Consider the following 19,140-nt stretch of genomic DNA (forward strand, 5'->3'; position numbering starts at 1 on the left):
TCTTTATGCCCCTTGTCCAATCTCTCCCTATCCCCCTCACCTTCTCCCCTCCCTGCTCTAATTACCCTAGATTTCTTCTCTTCTTCTGAAAGAGTAATGGTTACTCTAATTTGTTGCCTAGATGATCTGTCCAATGCTGAGAGGTGTGATCAGGTCCCCCAATATTATCACAGAGCAGATGCTGCTTCTGTCCCTCTGAAATGGGTTTTGTGGAAAGAGACATCCTCTTCTTTTCTTTGTCGCTGCTGGTGACTCTCCTTGTGTCAATGCACTCCAGTGGTTGGCGGACCATCTGCGTGGTGGTTGTGGCATCTAGCCGCTTTTGCAGCAGCCATGGTTATTGTGGTGGCTGTGGTGGGCCACCCACATGGAGGTGATGTTTTTGGCATGCTCCTTAGCACCGGCGGTATGCCTGGCTGTGGGGTGTGTTTGGTCCCCTTCTCCATGCCTCTGGTCCCTGGGCAGGCCCTACGGCACTGGCACCATGTGCCTAGTTGTGGGAGAGGGGTCCAGTCCCCTTCTCTGTGTCCCGGGTCCCTGGGCAGGCCCCGAGGTGCTGGCGCAGTGTGCCTGGTTGAGGGAGAGTGGTCTGGTCCCCTTCTCCATGCCCTGGGTCTCTGGGCGGGCCCCAAGGCACTGGCACCATGTGCCTGGTTGTGGGAGGAGTGTCCGGTCCACTTCTCCATGCCTCGGGTACCCAGGTGGGCCCCGAGGTGCTGGCATTTTGTGCCTGGGGTGAGAGGAGGGTCCAGTCCCTGGCTCCATACCTCAGGTCACTGGGCGGGACCTGAGGTACTGGCTTGGTGTACCTGGTTGTGGGAGAGAGGGCCAGTCCCCTTCTGCATGTCTCTGGGCCAGGTGGGCCCCAAGGTGCTGGGAAGGTGTCCCTGGTTGTGGGAGAGAGGTCCAGTCCCCCTCCCCTTGGCTTGGGTCCCTGGGTGGGCCCCAAGGTACTGGCGTGGTGTGCTTTGTTGTGGGAGGAGGGTCTGGTTCCTGGCTTCATGACTCAGGTCACTGGGTGGGACCCAAGTGCTGGCTTGGTGTGCCTGGTTGTGGGAGAGAGGTTCAGACCCCTTCTCCATGCCTCAGGTCCCTGGGCAGGGCCTGAGGCACTGGTGTGGTGTACCTGGTTGTGGCAGAGAACTCCTGTCCCCTTCTCCATACCCTGAGTCCCTGTTTGGGCTCTGAGGTGCTAGCATGGTGGGCCTGGTTGTGCGAGGGTGGTCCAGTCCCCTTCTCCATGCCCCAGGACTATGAGCAGGCCCCGAGGCACTGGCTTAGTGTTCCTGATTGTAGGAGAGAGGTCCGGTCCCCTTCTCCATGTCCCGGGTTCCCAGGTGGGTTCTGAGGTGCTGGCATGTTGTACCTGGTTGTGGGAGGGTGGTCCAGTCCCTGACTCCAACCCTGGGTCCCTGGGTGGGCCCCAAGGTTCTGGCTCAGTGTGCCTGGTTGTGGGAGGGTGGTCCGGTCCCCTTCTCCATGCCCTGGGTCCATGGGCATCCCTGCGTGGGCCCCAAAGTGCTGGCTCAGTGTGCCTGGTTGTGGGAGAGAGGTCCAGTCCCCTTCTCCACACCTCAGTTCCCCAGGTGGGCCCTGAAGCAGTGGCTTAGTGTGCCTGGTTGTGGGAGAGAGATCCGTTCCCCTTCTCCTTGTCTCAGGTCCCCTGGGCAGGCCCCAAGGTGCTGGTGTGGTGTGCCTGGTTGTGGGAGGGTGGTCTGGTCCCCTTCTCCATAACCCAGGTCTTTGGGTGGGTCCCAAGGTGCTGGCTCAGTATACCTGGTTGTGGGAGGGTGGTCCGGTCCCCTTCTCCATGCCTTGGGTCCCTGGGTGGGGCCCAAGTGCTGGTGTGGTGTGCCTGGTTTTGGGAGAGAGGTCCGTTCCCCTTCTCCATGGCTCAGGTCCCCGGTCGGGCCCTGAAGCTCTGGTGCAGTGTACCTGGTTGTGGGAGAGAGGACCATTCCCCTTCTCCTTGCCCCAGGTCCCTGGGTGGGCTCCAAGGTGCCAGCATGTTGTACCTGGTTGTGGGAGAGAGGTCTGGTCCCCAACTCCATACCTTGGGTCCCTGCGTGAGCCTCAAGACACTGGCTCCGTGTGCCTGGTTGTGGGAGAGAGGTCTGGTCCCCTTCTCCCTGCCTCAGGTCCCTGGGCGGGCCCCGACGTGCTGGCGTGGTGTGCCTGGTTGTGGGAGGGGGGATCCAGTCCCCTTCTCCATGCTTCAGGTCTCCAGGCTGGCCCTGAGGCATTGGTGTTGTTTGCCTAGAAGTGGGAGTGGGGTCTGGTCCCCAGATCCAAGCCTCCGGTTCCCAGGCAGGCCCCAAGGTGCTGGTGGTGTGCCTAGGCTGGAGCTAATTTTTTGTCCTTTGCTTCTAACACGTGGGAACTTCCTGTGGGAACCAGTACTTGAGTGTGTGGTTGTTTAAATTGCTGCTTTGCTGCTGTTTTTTTGTGCAGCTCAGGGTTTAATGGCTGATCTTATAGGTACTTCTGGCTCTCCAGAGACCCAGTGGATCTGTGTTCTGTAGAATCTCTGATCTGGGCCTGAGTTTTTTCGTCAAACTGCACCCCATGCAATTCTGCATTCCTGACCAGTCTCCTCTGAGTGGTCCGGCGCTGACTGGGGGGTGGATCGGCTGTCCTTGCTGTGTCCCAGTGTTCCCCCGGTGGGCCCATCTCCCCCACTGCCCGTGCTCCAAACACTTCCCATGGGACGGTCCCTGCATGGGTCCCTTGCAATGACTCACCAGCCTCTGAATAGCTCCCTTTTTTTCAGTTGTTCTGGCTCCTCGCTCCTGTGTGGATCCATGGCGAACCCTATTAGAGGTCTTGCTGTCCTGGGGGCCGCCAAGGCCCTTTTCTTCCCTGCTGCCTCCAAGTAACTCCATCTGAAGGGCACAGCTGTGGCTTCTGCTGGCTCCTGCTCCATGCGCTCAGCAGCTGGAGCCTCAAAGCAGCTGCATCCCGAAATGCTCAGAGCAGCTTTTTCTTTCTCTCATCGTAGTTTCTCCCGCCTTCATGCACTCTGTAGGTCTCTCCTTCTCTTCCCCTGAGCTCCAGCAGCCCCGGCTTGGCTGATGTTACATTTTTATAGTTGTAAACTGGTTGATTTGTGGGAGAGAGTGAAGCTGCGGACCATCTATTCCGCCATCTTGATTCCCACCTATCTTTAATCATTTTTATTACTTCCATCGGATCCATGTAAAAGTTTCATCTCTCAGGTTGAGAAGCTACAACTGGTCTTGGGAAATACATATATCTAAGGTACACCACAATGTCTGAATAACTTGTAAAATGTTTAAAATGAAGCCATCACATAAAACTTAATCAAGAGAATCCCAACAAACATGCACTTCTTACCTCAGAACTCCCTGCATTTCCACCTTCTTCCAGAGCAGACTCGGTGTTTACGTGGTTGTGACACTGAGACATTAATCTGCTTTGGATGGAAGATGTTAAATTCTGATGCGCATTTTCTGAAGCTGGAAAGAACACCTCACACATTACCTATAAATTTGCCAAGAAGAGAAAAAAATATTTAAGGACACTTTTGGAAAAATGTATAATATGCCTTGCCTTAAAGATTCAGAGGAAACTATAAGGCCAATTAGACCTAAAAAAATTGAAAAGAATAACTACCATATTCCAACTGCCAGTCTTTTAAAATTCAAATGTTTGTGAAACCGTGGTCAATGTTTTAAGCATTTTAGCTTCCAATCCCTTCCTGTCTTAGTCTTACCATTACAACTTCCTTCTGTCTGGTTCTTACACATCTGCTGCATATAATCTCCCTTAAAAGTCTCATAGATAAAAGATAAAAGTGAGGCATAGCAGTTGCAGGGACCCCAGATTAAATCTAAGCCATCATCACCCACAGGATTGAGATCTTTCTAAAAAACTGCTCTATGTACGAGCGAACCAGAACAGCCACCTAGTAAAGAACTTTAAAGGAAGAAAAGGTAGGAAGGATCATAATTCTGGTTCAAGAATGATGGACCGGTGTTGGGGGTGGGAGGTGGCGACTGTCACTTAGGCATTCTGGCTGTCACTCGGATAGTCCTGCCAAACCTCATGGCTTTAGCTGAATTTAAGAGCTTGAGGGGAAAAAAAAGGAGTGACTGAAACCTAAACAAAGAATTCTCTCACCCCTGTTCTTCATGTTACAAGGTGAGTGCACTAGAGTTAGAATCCATGACCTCTGCAGCAATGAATAACAGCACCCCCAGCAGGAACATCAGTGTCTTCAGCACTGGCTCTGAGTAGCTTCAGCAAAGCAGCTGGGGACAGTACCACATTTCATGGGCATCAACAGCCACATCTATCAACCATATAATGCTGGAGAGAGTAACACCATGTCTGAAAAAGCACCAGACACACGAGAATTCATAAGACCTAAATTCTTAGAGGTCCTGGGACCTCTAAGCTTGGGCTGACTTTCTCACAATGCTATGTAAGGATCAGTTGAGATAAGATATATTTTAAGATTCTCATAAAATTTACAGGTGGGACAAAGCAGGCAGGTACAGCTGAAAAAGCACTCAAGATTCAATATTATTCCAGCAAGTTAGAATGATGGCCAAAACCCAATGACTGACAATTGAACAGGATTAACAAAAACCAATGAACTGTACAAGAAAAGATGAAAACAAAAAACCACTAAAAAAATTCTTATAAAAAAAGACTTCCCCCCACCCCGAGCAAGACGGCTGAATAGAGGCAGCGAGCCCTTTCCTCTAATGCAAAAAAAGCCCAAAGCAGCAAATGGTCATCTGTAGAGCAAACGTAGAGAATCCAGCTAAACAGTGAGGAAAATGGCCCAAGACCCGAAAATTCAAGATAGCAACATAGAAGGACGGGGAAATACCCAACCAGGACCAACACAGAGACAGGAGAAAACCTGAACCACCATGACAAGAGCCCTGCTCAACCTAGGGGAACTGCCCATGCCCGCGGAGAGGGGAAGAGTGCACCAGTGGTCTGGATCCATACTCTTCTTCCCCTGGGAGCTCAGAGCCCTGCCTGAGCTCCATGCCTCAATGCCTCTCCCCTGCTCCACTGGACAGTGAGCAGGGTCTATGCTGCTTCGCTATGCCAGACACCTGGATCCATGCCTTCCTACCCTGGGTCTCAGAGGTCTACTCTCCTTCCTCAGAGGTCCACCTGACATGGTGAGCCTGCCAGCACCAGCGGAGAGCATACTGGGGGTGTGCAAATCACCTAGATCCATGCCCCCTTCCCCAGAATCCCAGTGTCCTATCCAACACAGCAGCCCACCCACACCTGCACCAGTGGAGAAGGTGCAGGGAGCAAACCAGCACTTACTACCACACTCACCCAGTACCAAACCTACGAAGCCCAATCTGACTATCAATATAAAACACTTCTACAGTAAGTCTCTCCCCTCAAAAATCACTCCAAAAATTAAAAGAAGTGACTACACTACCAGATGCCCAGATGTCAACACAGATATGAGAAGCACAAGAAAAACAGGAAACCTGAATCCCTAAAAGAAGACTACAATTCTTTGATACCATATCTCAAATAGCAGGAAAATGGTGAACCACCTGAAGAGGAATCCCAAATGGCAATATTAAGGAAACTCAACATGATGGATGAGAAAACAGACACAAATTACAATGAAGTAAAAGAAAATCCAAGACATATATGAGAAATTAAACAAAGACACAGAATCAAAAAGGAACCAAGCAGAAATCCTGGAACTGAAGAATTCCTTCAACAAAATAAAAAATGCAACCAAGAGCATAAGTAACAGGCTAGAAGAAGCAGAAAAAAGAATTTCTGAACTAGAAGACAGGCTTTTTGAATTAACACAGTTGGACACACAAAAAAACAGAATTTAAAAAAAATGAAGAAAGCCTAAAAGATCTTTCTGATAACCTTACAAACATCCACATTATGGGTATACAGGAAGGGAAAGAGAAAGGAAAAGGCACTATAAGCCTCTTTAATGAAATAATAGCCAAAAACTTCCCAAATATTGGGAGAGATATGGTCCCACATATCCAAGAAGCTCAAAGATCCCTAAACAGATTCAACCCAAAAAAGACCTCCCCAAGACACATTAGAGTCAAATTGTCAAAAGCCGAAGACAACAAAATAATTCTAAAAACAGCAAGAGAAAACCATCAAATCGCCTATAAGGGAATCCCCATCAGACTAACAGGAGACTTCTCAACAGACACCCTACAGGCCAGGTGAAAGTGGGATGACATATTCAAAATGCTAAAAGAAAAAAACTGCCAAATAGGAATAATATATCCAGCAAACCTTTCCTTCAGAAATGAAGGAGAAATATCTTTCCCAGACAAACAAAAACAGAGGGAATTCACCACCAAAAGACCTCAAGGGAACTCTACATCTGGAATCAAGAGTGATATATATCACCATAAATACATGAGAAAGAATAAAAACTGCCAGTAGAACAGATAAGCAAATGAGAAAGAGAAAGCACATCTTATCACTACAACAAGCCACACCAAACAGCAAAAACAAACAATAAAAGGAACAAAAGAAATATTTTTAAAAAACTATAAAAAAAAAGCTCACCACTCCTATTCAACACCACATTGGAAGTGCTAGCCAGAGTAATCAGGCAAGAGAAAGAAATGAGGGACATCCAAATTGGAAAAGACAAAGTCAATTGTCCCTGTTAGCAGATGACATGATCCTATATACAGAAATACCTAAAAACTCTACCAAAAAACTCCTAGAGCTGATAAATTAAGTTGCAGGATACAAAATCAATACACAGAATTCACTAGCATTTTTATACACTGACAGTAAACTAGCAGAAAAAGAAATCAAGAAAGCAAGCCCATTTACAATACCTACCAAAAGAATAAAAGACCTATGAATAAATTTAATTAAAGTGGTGAAAAATCTCTACAATGAGAACTACAAAACTGCCAAAAGAAATTAAAGAGGACACAAAAAGATGGAAATGCATTCCATGTTCATAGACTGGAAGAATTAATGTGAAAATCTCCATATCACACAAAACGATCTATGGCTTCAATGTGATCCCCATCAAAGTACCAATGACATTCTTCATAGAAATAGAAAAAAACAATCCTAACACTCATATGTAACAACAAAAGACCCCAAATAGTCAAAGAAATTCTGAGCAAAAAAAATAAAAAATAAAAATAAAAATAATAAAGCTGTAGGCATTACACTACCTGACTTCATATTATACTACAAAGCTATAATAACCAAAACAGCATGGCACTGGCATAAAAACAGACACATGGACCAATGGAACAGAATAGAGAACCCAGAAATCAGCCCATGTACTTACAACCAACTGATCTTCAACAAAGGCACCAACAACATATACTGGGGCAAGGACTGCCTCTTTTGCAAATGATGTGGGGATAACTGGATATCCATGTGTAGTAGAATGAAACTAGACCCATACATCTCACCATATACCAATAACAACTCAAAATGGAATAAAGATGTAAATATAAGACCTGAAACTATAAAATTCGTAGAAGAAAACATAGGGAAACACTTCAGGAAGAAGCACTGGGCAAAGACTTTATGAATAAGACCTCAAAAGCACAGGCAACAAGAGAAAAAAAAATGGGATTATATCAAACTAAAAAGCTTTTGCATAGCAAAGGAAACAACAGAGTGAAAAGACAACCTACAGAATGGGAGAAAATATTTGCCAACTATATATCTGACAAGGTTAATATCCAGAATATACAAGGAACACAAAAAACTTAACAGTAAAAGAGACAATCGAATTTTTAAAAAATGGGCAAAGGAGCTTAGTATACATTTCTCAAAAGAAGACATACAAATGGCCAATGAGTATATGAAAAAATGCTCAATGTCACTAATTATCAGGGAAATGCAAATCAAAACCACACTGAGATATCATCTCACCTCAGTTAGACTGGCTATTATCAAAAAGACAGAGAATAACCAATGCTGGTGAGGATGTGGAGAAAAGGGAACCCTCCTACACTGTTGGTGGGACTGTAAATTAGTGCAGCCATTATGGAAAACAGTATGGAGATTTCTTAAACAACTACAAGGTAAAACTACCATACAATCCAGCAATCCCATTGCTGGGTATATACCCAAAGGAATGGAAATCATCACATCGAAGGGATACCTGGACTCCCTTGTTTATCACAGCTCTATTTACAATAGCAAAGATGTGGAATCAACCTAAATGACCATTGATGGACAACCAGATAAGGAAAATGTGGTCTATATACACAATGAAAAAAAAAACCCAAAACCATGATTATATGCTTGAATACAAACAACACTGAAAATATCGTTAGAACTACTTGTTTTAATTTCATATTAAGTAGAATGAACAATACCCCACTAAGGATGGCTCTAGGTCTACAACATCTCCCTGCCTTGGAAACTAAGCAAACTTCAATGTCTCATAAGTATAATCTACAATCGGAACACGGGAGTCACTGCTCCTGGAATTTGTTGCCCAAAGCAGTTCGAAGGGACATGCTAAGAGAGAACTGGCTGTCTACCAACTTTGAATTCACTCAGTAATTACAGCTTACTACCCTATTTATGCCTTCAAGGAGTTCACAGTCTCACGAGAGAAGGCAGACACGGCTAGGAAGAGCTATAATACACAGCACAATACACCGAGGGCCACATGAGCAAAGAACGAAATGCAAACGAAATGCAACACAGATCAGTAATTTCCTGCATCATTTCGTTTTATGGATACAATATTTTCTCAAACCTGTGAAAACAGTATTTGTTTGTTTCTTTTTTACTGATTCGTGTATTATATTTCCATTGGGATCAGCTGCTCTAACCACTTTAGTCTTTCTCTTCTGTACTTTTGGATTTTTTCCCATCGATCCCTGGTTCTTTGTTCATATTTCTAAAAGATGGACTGTTTCCAGCAGGTTTTCTCTGCCATTGAGTTGATACGACATTTTTCCTCATAGACCTCAGTGCTGACAGACTGACTGGGTCCTTTGCCTATGGGGCTGAGACCTATTTGGGAGGTTTAATTTTCAGGGATGTGGCAGGAAAGCCAGGCCCTAGGCTGGGAGCCCAAACATCAAGACTTCGACAGTCTTGATCAGGTGGAATCACCAGTGCACTGGCAGCCATACTTGTCCCCAGGTAGTTTGTTTGAATTTTTTGGGATGAGCGTGGTGTGGATGACACCGTGCTGAGCCCACTCAGATAATTTTTATTAACTGTTTATCATGAGCATATCTCAACACTTCCCTGTTTCTTCACGTCTAGTATTTTTGGTTATAACCAGACATTGTACATAATATGTTGTATCAACTGTACATTTTCTTGTGTTCTGAGGATTACTAGGCTTTTGTTTTAATAGGCAGTTAACTTTCCTGGTTTCCACTGCAACCTATGGAGCTGCCTGTATCTCTGCTCTGTACTTACGTCTTTCTGCTGCTCCTTTTTAAACCTTGTGGTTTTCCCCTATGCCTAGGAAATCTGGCAGTAAGTCAGGATTTGGCAAGCACTGGGTCTCACCTACTCTGTGATTTCCCTGCTTTCAGGGAATCTCCTAATATCCAGCTATTTTGTTAGATTTGGGTTCTGTACTCTGACACCTCAAGCTTTCTGCAGCCCGAGATGATCACTGTTGGAGAATGCATTCAGTTAAAAAAAACCCCAAAAAACAAAAAAAAAAACCAACCACTAAATTCACAGATATGGGTCCCTGTCACTCTATCTTTTAGGAACAGATTTCTATCTGGTCTATGCTAACTTCTTTGCTGTGCCTTCTGCATCTCTCACATGCATGCACAATTCAGCTGTGAGTCAGAGATTTATGTTCTGAATTTTTGTGGTACCAAGACATTCTCTTTCCCACCCCTTTTCTCCTGTGCCACCACACATTTCCAGAGGTTCTACCAGCCCTGAACTCAGAATTCTGGTACTTTTAGGTGGTAATGCTGAGGGTTTTTCCCACTACTGTTTTCTTTTGTAGGGGCAGCTGTAGGGGTGAACAGAACGCTTGGGCCAAAAAGCCATAAAATCACAATTTTTTTCCCTTTCATGTACAAGTTTTTGAGATTCAACTCTTCAGCTTCTGTTTGTTTTGGATGCTTTATGGTATCTTTTTTTTAATACAGTTTTTATAATTGTCCTCTTTTGGGGTTCAGATGACCACTTCACCCCTTTGCTGGTATGAGAAGTAAACCATCCTTCCTTACTGTCATCTGAATTGGATCTCTTGAGAAGGAAAAGCATAATACATGCACTTCATTTGTTATCTCCTAATTCCCTATGTCTCCCATCCTTATCTCTGTTTAAAAATGCTCCAAGGCATTAGTATGCAGGAACAACCAAATGTAAAGGTCTATTTTCAGGTCCCTATTTTACTGACTTTTTCTCCATTATTTTAAATATCACAAAGGTACTAATGGTGACCAATTTCTATCTCCAGCACCAACATCTCCCCTAACATTTGTTAACTGTTAACTACATCACTTATCTTCCAGCTCTCTGGGAGAGCAGCCATTTCAAAAGACATGATGAATATCTTGGACAACAAATCATCGGTTTCATCCCTGAGTTTCCTGAAAAGCCTCAGATGCACTTTAGGCCATCAGTGATTCATCTATAAAACCTTTTTAAATTTATGATGGGTACCGGAAGTTAAAATTTTCTTATTCTCCTTTCATAAGAGCAGATCTAGCTTTTGTGGAGCCTGAATCATTACACAATTTGGAAGGTCCTTTTAAGAAAAAATAAAAAGTTATGAATACAAAGACACTAAAGCTCCGCTCATGCCTTATGCTAGAAAAGGTCCTGGACTCTCAAGTTTGACCGGCAACGGATCGCAACCCTCAGTGTCGCGCCCGTACTGGACCGACTGGCAACGGGATCGCAACCCTCGATGTTGCGCCCACACCTCGCTCAGCCAGTGAGCGGCCGGTCTGTATGTGGGATCCAAACCCTCGGCAGGAGCACCGCCACGCTCCCAAGCGGCGCACAGTAGCAGTGCGCCACCAGGCCGGCCCGAGACTTGGACTTTTAAATTGGTTTGGTTTAGTATGGATTGCTAAATTTAGCCTACTATAATTTGGGGAAAAGGTACACTGTCTATACGTACCAAATCACAATTATCTCACTTTATTCATAAGAAAATCCTGTGAACTTACATTTGTTATTTCCAAAACCAACAAATACAAATACCTTAGTCAAGAGAGGTTCATTCTGACAAACTGCACTGGCATCCTGCAGAGCTTGCTCATAGTTTTTCATGGTTAAATATAATTCTGCTCGCAGCAGCAACAATGAATTATCATCAGGATCTGAAAGACAGGAGGAAGACAAATAAATAAAAATGACTGCATTTAAAAATAAATCACCTTTAAATAATAAATAAATCATCTTAAAGTCATTAATAATACTAAATTAGAAAATAAGCATAAAGACAAAATAAGAAATAATTCTTCCAGTCATATTTAGAGTTTGATAAGTACATTTTTCTTTGATAAGTATATTTTATCGATCCTCTCTCAGGAAAACAGAAGATTAATAAGACTTCAAAATTAATAAACTTGGGAATAAATCGCTATTCTGTACTATCTTAAAGTGATTAATGTTAGGATACGTTTCTGCTGAAGCTGCTCTTGGCTAGGCAACTGTCAAGAATTGAGGTCCACAGATTTGCAATAAACCCTAAAGATACAGCCACATTCTCAAACACTATATTCATTTGCTGCCTCCCTTAAAGTTACAATTACCCATGTAGTTTTGTAGTAACTAAGGTTTGTCTTTTGTCAGAGACACACTGCCAAGTGTTTAGCTCAAAGAACAGTACTGTGGAGAAGAATCTAGCTTCAGGGGACAGTGCAGGTCTACTGTCAGTCGGAAATACTACTTCTAATTCATAATAATTAACATTTATCATTACTGACAGCAATTACCTCAGAAGAAGAGCAGAGGAAGAAGGGAAATAGAGAGAAAGAGTTGGTCAGGGGATATAAAATTTCAGTGAGACAGGAGGAATAAGTTATATTGTACAACATGATGACTATGGTTAATAACGTATCATATGTTTGAAAAGTGCTAAGAGAACAGATTTCAGGTGTTCTCACCACAAAAATGAGAAGTATGTGAGGGAATGCATATTTTAGTTAGCTCAATTTAGCCATGTCCCAATATACACATATTTCAAAACAACATGGTGTGCACAATAAATACATATAATTTGTCATTTAAAAACTAAATTTTAAAGAGTGAATCAAGGATAGGAGAAAAGGCATCAGAAATTGGAACAGAGGGCCGGCCCGGTGGCGCACTGGAGAGTGCGCTGCTTGGGAGCGTGGCGGCGCTCCCGCCGAGGGTTCGGATCCCATTTGGAGACCAGTTCCGCTCACTGGCTGAGCGCGGTGTGGGCACAACACCGAGGGTTGCGATCCCGTTGCCGGTCAGTAAAAAAGACAAGAAGGAAAAAAAAAAAAAGAAATTGGAACAGAAAATACCTTTTTGGTTAAGCAAACAAGCAACAAAATCAATTTCTGAGCTCGATACAACAAACATCTGTTCCCATCCTTGCGATCACCCGCAAGTCCAACTCCACACTCAATCTAATCTGAAAACATTTCCTTTTAAAGGATTTCACCAAATTAAAAAAGAAAGAAAGAAGGAAGGGAGAGGAAGGAATATGGAAGGAAGGCACAGAGAAAAGAAGAGAGGAGGCGAGGAGGAGAGGAGGGGAGGAAGGAAAGAATTAAGGAGGGGCAGGCGGGCTACACCTACCTTGTCTATTAACCCAGGTTAATGTCTATTCAATGTTTCTAAAGCAAAGATGATAAAAAATAATATACAGGAGAATAAATTTTTTAATTATTAGCTGACTAATAGAGCAGGTTATGGCCATTAATTTTATCACAAGTTCTTTAAAACTTAAAAATTTCTTATAGAGGTTTAAAATTCAAAGACTCATGAAAAATCTACTTTTATTCTTTGGCTTTTTAAACTTCTTTAAGTACAATTTAAGCTATCATTATTAGATCAACAAAGTTCATTTTGTGTCAGCAAAGAAAAAAATATTAAACTTTTCCAACCAAAACACAGAGACTAAAATTAGTCTAAAATACACAAAAACGTTAACCCTTTCACAAATGTCATTGATATGCTGATATAATGATTGATATGCTCACATAATAATAATTATGGGATCTTCCTATTTAAATTATAATTTTAAATATTTTCTTTTGCTCATACTTCCATAAAATTCAATGATTTTGTTTGTATAATACATCTTTTTAGTCTATTTTTTTCAAGAGAGCATGCTATTCAGCTAAATATGTACTAAGAGTATCTAAATTAGTGTTTCTTATCTAAATCCAGTTGGAGACTTGGACTTTTATTTATTTATTTTTTTCCTTTTTTTTTGTCATTTTTCGTGACCGGCAACGGATCGCAACCCTCAGTGTCGCGCCCGTACCGGACCGAGACCGGCAACGGGATCGCAACCCTCGGTGTTGCGCCCGCACCTCGCTCAGCCAGTGAGCGGCCGGTCTGTATGTGGGATCCGAACCCTCGGCAGGAGCGCCGCCGTGCTCCCAAGCGGCGCAGAGTAGCAGTGCGCCACCAGGCCGGCCCGAGACTTGGATTTTTAAATTGGTTTGGTTTAGTATGGATTGCTAAATTGAGCCTACTATAATTTGGGGAAAAGGTACACTGTCTATACGTACCAAATCACAATTATCTCACTTTATTCATAAGAAAATCCTGTGAACTTACATTTGTTATTTCCAAAACCAACAAATACAAATACCTTAGTCAAGAGAGGTTCATTCTGACAAACTGCACTGGCATCCTGCAGAGCTTGCTCATAGTTTTTCATGGTTAAATATAATTCTGCTCGCAGCAGCAACAATGAATTATCATCAGGATCTGAAAGACAGGAGGAAGACAAATAAATAAAAATGACTGCATTTAAAAATAAATCACCTTTAAATAATAAATAAATCATCTTAAAGTCATTAATAATACTAAATTAGAAAATAAGCATAAAGACAAAATAAGAAATAATTCTTCCAGTCATATTTAGAGTTTGATAAGTACATTTTTCTTTGATAAGTATATTTTATCGATCCTCTCTCAGGAAAACAGAAGATTAATAAGACTTCAAAATGCACCAAGAAAAACCAGACTGCCAGTGAGTACCCCCGCATACACACTAGCTGCTACACAACCTCCAGTAATAACCTGAATCATCTTAATGCTCTAACTTGGGGGTTTTTTGGGTTTTTTTTTTTGTCCTTTTTGAGACCGGCCGCACCGCGCTCAGCCAGTGAGTGCACCGGCCATCCCTATATAGGATCCAAACCCGCGGCGGGAGCGCCGCTGTCTCCCAAGTGCGCCACGCGCTAGGCCCTCTAACTTGGTATTTTTAAAAGATATTTAAAATAACTCATGAAAGTACACAAGGAAATTCATGCTTAAGAAACAGAAAAGTAAAACATAATTTATTTTTCTACACAACTGCATGGATGTCAATGTACCCCCATAATTGTACCCATGGCATGTTCTCTTAAGTGGAGACAAGAGAAAAGAAACTCCCTTCCCTTAGAATACTCAAGCAGAAGAGATCCTGATAATTACTCACGTGCTTCTATAGACAGAAGCCCTGCTACACAGTAGCCAACAGTGACTCGATGAACTGACTTGTAGTAATATGAAGTGTTGGCTTGGTAGGAGACCATGGAAAAGTGACAAAGCCAGACCTCATGAAAGCAGAACAATCACAGCCATTTTTCATACTGCTGGACCTGGCTCATTCTACCTATACCCACCTAAGATCTTGGTAACAGGGTGACAGCTGTGCATTTTAGTTGATCAACAAATATTCTGAGCACCTAAGATGTGTTCTCATCTCTCTACCTAATAACATTTTCAGTTTGCTCCTTGACCTTGACTCTCAAACTACGCACTTGGCCCTTTCCAAATGCCAGTATGGCTCCCTTTAGTTTATGTTGGTAGCCAAGCAAGCTGCATAAAAGAACTCGTGCAAGAAGATATTATCTCAAGAGATGATGAGCAGCAACTACTTATAAATGTGTTATCCCTACATGTGTGTAACAGAAAATATGACAAGAAAAAAAGTGGAAGAAGTGAAAAACAGCAGGAGTCAAACAATAAAATTTGAACTATTAAGAAAGACATTGCTTGGTGTGGATAACTGGATAGAGCAGGGGTCAGCAACTTTTTTCTATAAAAGCCCAGATAGTAAATAGTTCAGGTTTTGCAGGCCAAGAGTCAAACTGTAGGATAGTATGCAGGTACTTGGATATAACAAGAGAGAAACCAAATTTCCACAGAATATTTTTATTGATGAAATTCAAAATACTTTAACAATGGTAATTTAGCACTTTTGTTTTTGTAATGCAGATCTACTAATGAGAAGAATGGAGTTCTTTCTGGAGGGAGATAACATTTTCCTCAATTAAGTTTCAAAGTTAGTGTTACCTATCATCAAAATCATTTGAAAATGTTCATCTGTTACTTATGATCTATAATGAGGTTTTATGTATTTCATCTTTGAAATCGCACATAGGAACTGTGAAGTACGGATATAAATGCACAAGCATATGATTTTAAATTGAGCATTTTCATTGTCTGGAAGGCATTATAAAATTCTATTAGAATTCGATATTTGGGGGCCGGCCCGGTGGCGCACTGCTACAGTGCGCCGCTTGGGAGTGCGGCGGCGTTCCTGCCAAGGGTTCAGATCCCACATACAGACCGGCCGCTCACTGGCTGAGCGAGGTGCGGGCGCGACACCAAGGGTTGCGATCCCGTTGCCGGTCCCGGTCTGGTATGGGCGCGACACTGAGGGTTGCGATCCGTTGCCGGTCATGAAAAAAGACAAAAAGGAAAAAAAAAAAAGAATTCGATATTTGCTTTTTTTTAGCATGTAATTATATACTGAACATAACTGTCGATTAATCATTTCCAACTAAAAGATTAGGTGAAAGTTCCTCAATTGCACAGTTAAACGCATTTTGAGATATATCTCTCCTTTGAATATTTTGGAAATCTCAAAAAAAAAAAATGCAACTGGAACTATAGTTTGATCTTGGGAAATACACCTGCTACAAATCTGTGTGAGAATGAAGATCTTATATCCTGTTCTCACTTTGTTAAAGTTACTTACTACTTCAAACATCTGCCAGTTGATTTGCTTGAATTTCCTAAATGAGCATATCATATGCAAACAAATAGCTTGGATTCTTTCATTTTTACATTTATACCTCTTATTTCTGTTTACTCTCATATTGTAATAATAGTAATAGTGCAAAATCTCTTATTCCTGAATTTTAAAAGAACATGTGTAATGTTTTAACATGAAGTATGTTTGCTATAGGTTTCTGAGAGGGAATATTTATCAAGTTAGGTAACTTCCCTCCTATTCCTAGTTTTTTATGAGGGTTTTATAACAAGAGTGTGTTGAATTTTATAGAATGCTCTTCAGTGTCTGGGAGGTTACATGTAGTATATTTCCTTCAACCTGTTGTAGTGAATTACATTAAAAGATTTGTCTAATACTGAATTATCCTTATATTCCTAGGATAAGCTCTTCTTAACCTTAACTCGTATCATACTGCTGGACTCAAAATACAAAAAAAAATTAATTATAAATTCAGCATCTATTTACGTATGTACGATTAGACTATATTTTTTTTCCTGTGCAAGCTTTACTGGATTGTGCTATCAAGATTGTGCTAACCTTACAAAATGAGACGAAAATCTTCCCATATTTTTCTATGATCTTAAATAAGATGGGAACTAATCTTTGAAAGTCTGTGAGAACTTGCTTGACCTTACTGCCTTTTTAGCAGAAGAAAATCCCTGAGTAGCATTTCAATTTCTTTTATGATTATTGTTCCATGTCAGGCTTTTACTTCTTCCTGGATCAATTTTGAAAAATTATATTTTCCTTATATTTATCCTTTTCCTATAAGTTTTAAAGTCTATTAACAATATTCTCTTCTACACGAAGTTATGCATCTTCTTCATTCCTGATGCTATTCGTGCTTTGCTTTTTTCAATCACATTTGCCTCTTACTGGTCTTTGAAATAGGCCAGTTTCTGACTTATTAACCAACTACATTCTTTCTGTTTAAATAATATTTCTTCATTATTCTTTTGCTTATAGTATCTTTGCATATGCTTAATTAATCTTGAAGTTTCCTGAGTTAAAAACATTTCATTTACATTTATTTTTAATCATTCTTTTCCAATGAATGCATTTCAATCACTACTCCTCACATTCTGAAGTCTGCTTTAACCAAAGTCCAACATGAATAAAATTCCCTTTCCATCTAGACACTGAATTAATCAAACCATTCTCTTTGTTGATTTCCACCACTTGGTAATTTATGAAGCCAGCACTTCATAATTTAGTCTTTAAAATATGTAAAATGCATACATGTTTTCTAAGCATTAAGCCTGAAGTTTAATTGAACTAAGGGAATTTATTTAGGAATCACTCAAAAATAAATGAAAGACAAAAGGAAAATTGAAATTTTTGTGTGGAGAAAGCATGTGGAAGAAAAATGTACACATATACACCTTCCAAAGAATTGATGCAAAATTTCAGATAGGTCACCAATGAGCCCCTCTATGGGGAAAAGTCAAAAAACGACAGCCTGAGAACCAGGCTTTGTGAGAAAGAAAAAAACAGTTCACTCTCTCTATTTGTGTTTAGGGTTGATCAAAGGCTATTCTACAACCGCAACCCAAAGCCACCGTTGTACTGAAAGCTGGGGTTACTGCTGTAAAATCTGTCAAATGTGTGTGCAGTGGAAAGAAATGGAGAATTGTATAATGTTCTTTAAAAAGAGTTAAATGAACTTACACATAAAGCAATAGAAACTGGGTAGTATTCCCCATGAATAGAAAGAATGAATGACAATACTCCTCACAGGCCATTTATTCAAAAAAGACTTACAACGTCAAGTACATAAATCTTAAGAGTATATCTTGAACAATTTACATATGTGTAAACACCACCCAGTTCATTCCTAGGACCTAAGAATGTTCCTTTGTACCACAAACACAGTGCACAAAATACAACAATTTAACTTTATTCTGGCTTTATGCTATTGTCATGTTTTACTTTTATGTATGTTATATATACCAAAAAACATTATTATCACTTTAAATGGTTGACATAGTTATATTTATTCATATAGCTACCCTTTCTAGAAGTCTTCATTCATTCCAGTAATGCTTCCATCTGGATTATTTTCCTTTAGCCTGGAGACTCCTCCTTAGTATGAGGTTACTTTTAAAAGCTCATGGAAAGACTTGCATTATCCTTCAATTCTATTTTTCTACAAACTTTTTAAGTACCCTCATATTTCATGTAGTGCACTTCTGATGGCAATAAAATCTTTCAGCTTTATTTATTTTTTGGTTTAAAGCACTTTGATTTTGCCATTTTGATAAAGCATTTTTTCATTTCTGAAAGATATTTCAGCTGGGTAAAAAATTCCAGACAGGTTTTTTTTTTTTTCTTCTCAGCCCTTTTATAGATGTCATTCCATTATCTTGTAGCTTTAATAATTTTGTTTAAAAGTCAGCTGTCAGTCTGAGTATGGCTATTTTGAAGAATATACATCTGTCTTCTCTGTTTTTAAATTTCTCTTTATCTTTGATTTTCAGTAACTTTACTATAATATACTTATATGTGTTTTATATGTGTGTGCCTGTGTTTATCCTATTTGGCTTAGCGAGCTTCTTAAGTCAGTGAGTTAAAGTTTCACATCAGATTTGGAAAAATTTCAGCCATTTTTCTCTTCAAATATTTCTCTTGCCCCTTCTCCCTGTCTCCTCTCCTGGGATTCCGACTTCATAGATTTTAGGACTTTTTTCTGTGTCTCATGTATCTATTATGTTCTGTTTTACTCCTCTCTGTGGTTTGGTTTGGATATGTTCTATTGTCTCATTTCTGAGTTTTCTCACCCCAACTTATGATGTGTGAAGCCTGTTTTTAAATAACCCATCTATTTAATTCTCACCTTCATATATTGTATTTTGCAGTTCTAGAATACCCATTTGGTTCTTTTTTTTTTTATAGCCAGTTATCTACTGAATTCTTTATCTTTCCACACATTTATCTGTGTA

The 19,140-nt window shown here is 41.1% G+C and overlaps 1 protein-coding gene across 1 annotated transcript in view; it reads right to left on the reverse strand.

Annotated features, from left to right (window-relative positions):
• Window positions 1-19,140, reverse strand: part of LONRF2 (LON peptidase N-terminal domain and ring finger 2) — a gene marked incomplete at its 5' end in the record, with an annotated part of 42,455 nt that overhangs the window by 19,582 nt on the left and 3,733 nt on the right. The window contains 2 exon segments of the mRNA XM_008591511.1: window positions 3,355-3,501; window positions 13,784-13,902. Of these exon segments, the coding sequence (XP_008589733.1) occupies window positions 3,355-3,501; window positions 13,784-13,902 (266 nt within the window).

The sequence above is a fragment of the Galeopterus variegatus genome, unplaced genomic scaffold (genome assembly GCF_000696425.1).
Source record: "Galeopterus variegatus unplaced genomic scaffold, G_variegatus-3.0.2 Scaffold6977, whole genome shotgun sequence".
NCBI classification, from domain to species: Eukaryota; Metazoa; Chordata; class Mammalia; order Dermoptera; family Cynocephalidae; genus Galeopterus; species Galeopterus variegatus.